Source organism: Procambarus clarkii, chromosome 5 (genome assembly GCF_040958095.1).
Source record: "Procambarus clarkii isolate CNS0578487 chromosome 5, FALCON_Pclarkii_2.0, whole genome shotgun sequence".
Taxonomy (NCBI): Eukaryota; Metazoa; Arthropoda; class Malacostraca; order Decapoda; family Cambaridae; genus Procambarus; species Procambarus clarkii.
In genome coordinates, this window is record NC_091154.1 from 39,172,377 (window position 1) to 39,182,026 (window position 9,650).

A 9,650-nucleotide genomic window follows, 5' to 3' on the forward strand; every position below is an offset into this window, starting at 1 on the left:
GATAAAGATTAAGCCACCCAAAAGGTGGCACGGGCATAAATAGCCCGTAAGTAGTGGCCCTTTTGAGCCATTACCAGTAGCAAGAGCTGATACTGGAGATCTGTAGAGGTGCGACTGCACCCTGCGTGACGGGAGATGTCTCCCCCCGTGGACCCACGGAATGTTGTTGTTATAGATTCAGCTACTTGGAACAAGTTCCAAGTAGCACGGGCTATGGTAAGCCCGTGGTGGATTTACCTGGCACAGGAGCGGTGCTGAATGTGTGGACCCACGGATTGATGATTGATTGATGAAGATTAAGTCACCAAAAAGGTGGCACAGGCATGAATAGCCCGTAAGTGGTGGCCATTTTGAGCCATTACCATTATCAAGAGATGATACTGGAGATCTGTGGAGGTGCGACTGCACCCTGCGTGACGGGAGATGTCTCCCGTCACGCAGGGAGTGGAAGTGGGTAGAATTCTACCCACTTCAAGACTCCGCACCAATATAGAAGCATCAAGAAATATGGGCCAATAGGCCCTTTGCAGTTAATTCCATTCTTCCCAATTTATACCCATTGTTTCGTGTTCTGTCTTGTGTTGAAAGTTTTGTTCACCTCATCCAAAACTGTTGTAACATATCACCTCACCCAAATGCGGGTATATAAGATGAAAGTTGTTTAAATTATAGCACCCCACCACCATTTGGTCACCACTTGGTCCGGGAGACATCTCCCGTCACGCAGGGTGCAGTTGCGCCTCCACAGATCTCCAGTATCATCTTTTGATACTGGTAATGGCTCAAAAGGGCCACCACTTACGGGCTATTCATGCCCGTGCCACCTCTTGGGTGGCTTAATCTTCATCAATCAATCTAAATTATAGCATAGTAGAACTCTGTTTAATGTTTGCAGGTTATAGTTGTGTGTGTAAACTAAAGTCTTTGAAAATGTAATTAGTTATTACGAAACGCGTTCAAGTGTCGCGTCAGACTAGAAATAAAAATGAATTTTGGAGAACTGATTTCTCAATTACCATTGACTGAAAAGAAACATAAGAAATATTGAGAAAATTCGTTAGCATTATTAATCTTACTTTTTCGGTCATATTTAATAATATATATATTTATATATATGTTGTTGAATATGATCGAAAAGATAAGATTAATAATTCTAACACGAATTTTCTCAATATTTCTTATGTTTTTCTTCACTGTCGGTGGTAATAAAATGCTAATGTCGATGGTTTTCTTATGAAAAAAAACATAAGAAATATTGAGAAAATTCGTGTTAGAATAATTAATCTTACCTTTTCGGTCATATTCAACAACATATGTTTACAAGAAAGACTGCTACCAATATATATATTGGTAGCAGAATATGCAACTTTTTTTTTTTTAACAAAAATGTACGTACCAAAGCAACCCACCTATCCAATCGAGGCCAATGTACAGGAAACGTCAATATTTCAGTGCTTTAACTTGTTCAAATCCGTCACATTTTGAATGGCTTGGTCGATACCGTAAAAAATCTGACGTATTAGATAAGAGGACGGGCGGAAATGATAGCAACATAATGGATTCATACTGGAACCTAAATTTGTATGGAAGTCTTCTGTAGATTTGACTTGCAATGTTGTCTATCTCATTCCGAATTACAATTTATATGTGCATAGCAGCCTAATATATTTGTGCAAAAATATTCACCTATATCACTTCCAGATTTAACACTGAAGGATATCTACACAGACATCATCAGAGACAGTTGAATAGTTGACAGTTGAAATTTACAATTTTTTTTAGAAGCTGACATTATAGTGACCAAATAATGCAAGTTTTTCGGCAACCCGCGACCCGGGTTAACAGACTAAGAGGGCTGACGAGACCTCAGTCACCGCCACGCCGTCATCGAGGGCTGATGCGCTGCTCCGTCAGGAAGTTGTCAGTGATTTTTTTTGTCTATTTAATTTAACTTTATTAAATAAGTCGACTTAAAATCTTTATCATACGTCTGGAAGGTTAATCCAAGGGTTAAATCATATGCAGTGTAAGTTAAATTTTTGTTTTTGCTGTATTTTCGAATCTGAACTCAAGAAACTTTTTCGTACAACTAATTCTTGACAATAATTCTGTTTTGGAACTAATAGTGTTCAGAATCAATTTTGCTTCGGCTTCAGAATGTAGTGGTGACGATTGTGGTTTGAGATATGTTGTATATATGTGGCATTGTTGTGTAGCAGAGAGGCTTGGGTGTAGTGACACCCAAGCCTCTCTGGTGTTTTGGTGTGATGCGCTCCTGACTAGCATATATTGTGATGTGTTGTGGTGATGTGTTCCTTAGGAAGTATGTCATTCGCTATGGAGTTGGGATATACTGCTGGGTTATAGAGTGAGGCTATGGGGATGGCTGGGTTATAGAGTGCGGCTATGGGGATGGCTGGGTTATAGAGTGCGGCTATGGGGATGGCTGGGTTATAGAGTGCGGCTATGGGGATGGCTGGGTTATAGAGTGAGGCTATGGGGATGGCTGGGTTATAGAGTGAGACTATGGGGATGGCTGGGTTATAGAGTGAGGCTATGGGGATGGCTGGGTTATAGAGTGAGGCTATGGGGATGGCTGGGTTATAGAGTGAGGCTATGGGGATGGCTGGGTTATAGAGTGAGGCTATGGGGATGGCTGGGTTATAGAGTAAGGCTATGGGGATGGCTGGGTTATAGAGCGAGGCTATGGGGATGGCTGGGTTATAGAGTGAGGCTATGGGGATGGCTGGGTTATAGAGTGAGGCTATGGGGATGGCTGGGTTATAGAGTGAGGCTATGGGGATGGCTGGGTTATAGAGTGAGGCTATGGGGATGGCTGGGTTATAGAGTGAGGCTATGGGGATGGCTGGGTTATAGAGTGAGGCTATGGGGATGGCTGGGTTATAGAGTGAGGCTATGGGGATGGCTGGGTTATAGAGTAAGGCTATGGGGATGGCTGGGTTATAGAGTGAGGCTATGGGGATGGCTGGGTTATAGAGTGAGGCTATGGGGATGACTGGGTTATAGAGTGAGGCTATGGGGATGGCTGGGTTATAGTGAGGCTATGGGGATGGCTGGGTTATAGAGTGAGACTATGGGGATGGCTGGGTTATAGAGTGAGACTATGGGAATGGCTGGGTTATAGAGTGCGGCTATGGGGATGGCTGGGTTACGGAATTGAAATGTGGTGTTGTGAAGTCGGTTACGAAATTGTTGATTTTGAAGTTTAGAGAGTCTGGAGTTGGTGTTGTTGGTATGGTGGTGTTGGATAATACAGTATGGTAGTAGTTTTGGTTATGAATTTGTAGAGTGGAGGGAGATGGTGTGGATTATGGAGTTAGGGGACTGTGACACACTTACCTAACAAAGACATTTGCTGGACCGAGTTTCAACTTCTGGGCCCCGCCTTTCGTTTAATACAATGACTCCCGACTTCGCCTTATGTCATAACAGCTCTCATAACTGTTTATTACTTCCCCTACTATTTTCCCCTTCTAGTTCGTTACACTTACGGTGAAGAAATGTTTCCTCGCATCTCTGTGGCTCACTCGGGTGTCTACCAGTGTGCATGTTCTCTCGTTATGATACTACTCAATCTAAGCAAATTCTGCCAATTTCAGCAATATCACTAAATATTTTAGATCTGGATCACGTGTTCTTTATTTTTTTTTCAGTTTTACAGTGTCGTTAAGTTTAGTAACCTCAGTCTAAATCAACCCTTGGTCTGGTCGGAAGAGCGATGCCCTCGCTTCTTACAAGGTCGGCGTTCGATTTCCGATAGTCTAGTTGGTTGGGCACCGGTCCTTCACTCCGTCCTTATATCTCAGTTCCTTGTCCATATACTCCTCTTAAGTGCTATATAGTCATCTAGCTTTGCACTTTCTCTTGTTAATTACTTCACCGTAGTTTACACTGGTAGCTCTGTCATCATAATTACGGGACAGGTCTTGTAGCGAACTTTTGAACATTCTTATCTAGGTTTCTGATGTCAGATTTTCACTAGATTCATCTATGCTGCTGATATATTGGTTTGTGCCTCCGGAATTAGGTTCGGTATTATATCTACTCCAAGGTTTAATTTCCCACAAACCCTAATATATTATACATTCTCCATTTCCTTATGCATTACTCCTCTGGCCTCTTAAGGCCTAATCCTGTTCAAATCCTCATTACTTTATACGTATCTGGATTGAAATGCGGTTGCCACTTGCATGAGTATGCCTTCGACTTATCTAGATCCTAATTCTTCCTGAGGTCTTCTGCAGTTCTTGTTTGTTAAATTTTATTTTTATCTTGGGTGTTCTATTTTCTTTATTATTCTTTCTGGCACTTTGCATAGCATGTTTGTTAAAGACACTGGCATGATGTTAAATGGTTCATCTTTGTTTTCTTTTATACAGTATGTCGACATACTGTAAGCCTCCTTCCAGCTGTTTGGCGCAACGTCTGTCTCCAATGTTGCATTTGAGATCATTGCAAGTGACTTGCACAATATTTCAGCAGCTCCATTTCAGATTCAGAGTGAGATCGTGTTAGGTCTCACTGCTTTTGTTTCTTCACGTCTCTGTTGTTGGTTCTTATCTCTTCCTCTGTCACAACTAATATGTAATACTCTGTTAGTTTTGGGACAAATCCTTCCCTTAGACAGGTAGCTGTTCAGGTTCTACTTTGATTATGTAGTGAGACTGTAGTGTCTGAGGGGGACCAGAGTCGTGAGTTCCACCTTACTGTATTGCGTTTCTGTTCTCATATTGGGATCCTTAGTGATATTTAGTGCCCTATGATTATTCCGCACATTTGATGGTGCTACATAGCCTTCCGGGCTTGGTGCTTTCTTTTGATAATTACTTACTTGAATTGCTCCAATATTTCCTTATAGATATATCACGCTATTACGATTTCGATTTGCAGGCCATGATTTATTATGGGTAGAATAGAGCATGATCTGGGGATATCGTCTGGATTGATTATCAGAATGGAGAAACAGATGGAGTAAATCATTAGAAGACAATGACTTTTTTAAATAAATGTCGCCAGAAGTTCGTCGACGGATGTGAGGATGTTCTAGGATTTCAATGTTAATTGTCTACTTGCTTATTATTCTTTATGACATGATATGAAATCGTATAGGTGGACAATGGGAGTACAGTAAACATACAAACAAATATGTGAATGAAGGTTCATATTATTGATTCAAGGCACGGTTGTGTAACCAGTGTGGGTGACAAACTTGCACACCAGTAGCACGCTATCTTTCCTCCGTCTGCCTGTAACCTTGTGTCTTGAAGTGGCTGAAGCCCATTGTGACTACCACGCCGTTCAGTATCTGACTGCCACTCCTGACTGACGGCCTCATCAGTCAACAGTTCATCGTTGGAACCACACCTAACAGCAACAGTCTGAAAGACCTGCGAAGTTCTCACTTAAAAATGTAAAGGTGTTTGTAATTCACTTAATATTTAAAGAGAGTGTATTAAAAAAAACTTCAGCTCTTCTTCATAAAGAGGTAATTTGATGCTTATTATACGTCTCATTGGGTTTATTTTACATACTCCCATGCATCTCGTTCTCATTAGGAATTAAACAATATAATACATAGGCTCAGTTGAACTATCAGGCAGCTACAGCTAATATGACGCCGAAATTGCGAAGTTTCATCAGAAGTTTGCGAAGATTCACCAGAAATTTGCAAAGATGCACCAGAAGTTTGATAAGTGGTAAACCAAATTCCCCCATTCTCAGCTCAGGATTACAAAAAATGAATAAAAAATCATTACCTTCAGCGACACTACTTCATTCTAGTCGAAAACAGAAATTGTACAAGTGCTACATGGCCACACGAGGCTATATATATTGGTTTTGTTTTAGATTCAGCTACTCGGAACAGCAAGTTGGAAGTAGCACGGGCTATGGTGAGCCCGTAGTGGACTTACCTGGCACAGGAGCGGGGCTGTAACTGTTTTTTTTTCTGAGAGAGAGTCTATGTAGCACTTCCACATCAGAGGGGCTCATGAACTGGAATGAATGGGAAATGTTGGAGAAGTACGTCAGGGAAGAGTCATTACCAGCGACCTCCACCGTCGTGAAGGAGGCATAAGATAGGGTAACTTGTAAAATATGAGGGATGGAGGGGGGGGGGGGTAACCATGTAATTCGGTGGTTCACTGTTCTGGGTGAGAGACGGGAGCTGGGAGGTAATGGAAGAGAGCTGGGAGGTAATGGACGAGAGCTGGGAGGTAATGGACGAGAGCTGGGAGGTAATGGACGAGAGCTGGGAGGTAATGGACGAGAGCTGGGAGGTAATGGGACGAGAGCTGGGAGGTAATGGACGGAATGAAGGAATAATGGTGATGAAGTAAGGTGGGAGAAAGTGAATATAAAGGGGAAGGAACGAAGCGATGTGTTGGTTGTAGGGAGCTTGTTCCACAGTTGACGTGGAACAGACTACAATTCCTCCACAATTGACGTGGAACAGACTTCCACACCACCTCGATCAAGGACTCCTGCCGGAACGCCAGTGTGGTTTCGGGATGGAGCGAGGTACTAGTCTCGTGATCTCTGCTGCCAGACAACTGCAAGAGAAGTGTCGGGAGCAGGATGTCCTAGGACCTCTCCTGTTTCTTATATACATCAATGATCTGCCTAATATCTCTTCATTCTTAAACCTATACTATTTGCTGACGATACTGTCTTTATCTACACCACCTTCATGGATCTAACGAAAGCATTTAACAGTCAGCCGTATTGGGGCCTTTGAAGGATCATGGTCAAATCCTGATACCCAGATGCTGTGATCGAAATGTTGACACAAATTCCGTGACGTCGTGCTTTGCCGGAGTCCCAGACCATGGCAATTTCTCTGAGCCATTCGCGGTCACAAACGGTGCTAATCCCTCTTCCAGCCCCAGCTGGGGGCCTTTGGAATTTTCAAGTACAGTATTTACTATGTAGACTGTGCACCATTCAGGTTTACCATTTGGTATTGAACTGTTCCGTGGCCTGAACCTGGACTAGATGAAATTGTTGACCACGTAACCCGAATGCACTCGGGCATGGGGTTGAATGAGTTCATTAAGTCTCCCATGCGTTTGTAATGTGGTGGTACAGCACTCAGCTTTGCATCACATGGGCGGAGGTTCTAGCCCATATATATATATATATATAATATATATATATATATATATATATATATATATATATATATATATATATATATATATATATATATATATATATATATATATATATATATATATATATACGCACACACACATACAAACATATATTTCGTATGGCAAGACACTAATATAGGTGAGAGGTGAAGAGCTGAGCTGCGTGGAGACGGCTGTCCATCGATTACTGTGACGGACTCAGGTTAACGCGTTACACAATGTAACATTTACCAGGTGAAGGCGAGCATTGCGTTCAATAACGTCACGTTCACGAGACCAGCGATCACAGCCTTACACGACATGTTCACTATAACGTCTTGGTAACTGGTGTTATTCACAGCTTCATGTTATCCGGGTGTATTATTCACAGCGTCATGTTATCAGGGGGGGGGGTGTTATTCACAGCGTCATGTTATCGGGGTGTGTTATTCACAGCGTCATGTTATCGGGGTGTGTTATTCACAGCGTCATGTTATCGGGGTGTGTTATTCACAGCGTCATGTTATCGGGGTGTGTTATTCACAGCGTCATGTTATCGGGGTGTGTTATTCACAGCGTCATGTTATCGGGGTGTGTTATTCACAGCGTCATGTTATCGGGGTGTGTTATTCACCTAGGGATTTCGAAGTAACTAATATTACCGTTAAATAACTTTTGTTTATATAAGTATACAAATGCTTTTTTTAAGATAACTAAAAACGAACGGTTGTCTATTGCAGATACTTAAAACTGGACGAAAGACAACAAGGAGACATTGAGTTACATCGACCAGCACTCTAGCTCTTCACAGGTGTTTGACAGGCAGTGTCAAAGAGGTACAGCACAGGTGCCCAAGGCCTTGGAACAGTGATAAGCACTGTCAAAGAGGTGAAGCACAGGAGCACCTCAGTGACATGACACTTGACACGCTTGAAAGTAATATGTAAGGTACCAGTAATTTGTCATAATACGGGATAACTTACTGTGACATATAGTGTGGGGCAAGTACATGGGAATCACAGTGTGGACAGCATCACGTGAAACTAAGTAATATCCCATGAAACAGGATGGACAAGGCCACGTTGTTCAACTTTGTGTGGTTATACATGAAACTGTAGTATGGATGAGATCTTGTGTGAAGCTATAGCGTGGAGAAGGTCATACTATCAAGAAAATGCCGCTGAGACGATCCGACACTGCTTATAGGTAACCATGACAGACGGTAGATCACATTCAAGATTAAATATGAACAGACCTTTGGTGGGTGTGCCTGGGCACTAGACCAGTAAGTGTGGCCATGGTGACGGTAATAGTTGCTAAAGTGTTCATTCACAGCATCTACTACAGTGCCTTATAAGTGCCTATCCACCACGGTGACCCCTACGCCCTCGAGAGCAGTGGCACCTGCACTTGGGAGATCTTGCCGCGCACCTGAAGACCTGGAGAATACGTGTTGCAATTCTAGCTGATTGAAACGCATTAGTTCTAGCACAGACGGACCCTGGAGAGCACGTCTGGGAGCGCTACAGGCGGTAAACTCACTCACTAGACGGAGAAAGTCGCATTGCATGGATGGTAAGCCTCCTCTTCAATTTTTTTTTGTATTATAAACGCTTTTCTGTAGTAACTGAAATACCTGGAGATATGCCTTGAAATACTTAAGCCTATATAATGTATCATCGAAGTTGTCCAAATATTCATGAAAGGTTATACGTAAGCATTTTGAAAATGTTAGAAAGAAGACATGTCATATCTAGAGATTTTTTTCTAGTAAATTCGTAGAATAAAATTCGTTGCAAATTTTGTGATATTTAAATCTGTCACGAGTGGCAGTAGCTGTTGGGCGGCGTTTGTCAGTCATACCTTGAGGTTACCTTGAGGTGCTTCCGGGGCTTAGCGTCCCCGCGGCCCGGTCGTCGACCAGGCCTCCTGGTTGCTGGACTGATCAACCAGGCTGTTGGACGCGGCTGCTCGCAGCCTGTCATTACAATACTTACAGTCATTACAATACTTATGTCAACCCTAGACCACTGTCCAGTTACCAGGCGCTCCCAGCGCGTCTTCTCTTAATAACCCAACCTTGGAGTTCATTCGATATTCTAACCTTACTAAGGTAAACATTACTAAAGTAAACATAACTAAGATAATTGAACTTTGTTAAGATAATTGAACCTTACAAAGGTAACTGAACCTTACTAAGGTAATTGAACACTTAGATAATTGAACATTACTAAGTAATTAAACCTTAATAAGGAGTGCGGGCTTTAATTAATAGTATAATAGTACTCGGATGTCTCTCAAGAAAGCAGAAAATAGTTATGCCTTAAGCAGGACAATTTTTAATAATAACTTGATAATTACACTTTATCCGTTACACTGCTGGTGGTGGAGGGTAGTTATGTAGTTATTTGATGGGGGGTAAACAGAGTCCAAGCGACCGCCACTTGTTGACCGTAAGCGCTTGAGCAAGTGTTAGCACTGCTGCCGACGGCCGCCACT

At 42.3% G+C, this 9,650-nt stretch overlaps 1 protein-coding gene across 1 annotated transcript in view; it reads left to right on the top strand.

Moving 5' to 3' along the window:
• Positions 1–1,886: 1,886 nt before the first annotated feature.
• Positions 1,887–9,650, top strand: part of LOC123761694 (A-type potassium channel modulatory protein KCNIP1) — a gene marked incomplete in the record, with an annotated part of 348,780 nt that continues 341,016 nt past the window's right edge. Inside the window, 2 exon segments of the mRNA XM_069301524.1 lie at positions 1,887–2,026; positions 7,892–8,726. Coding sequence (XP_069157625.1) covers positions 8,720–8,726 — 7 coding nt within the window.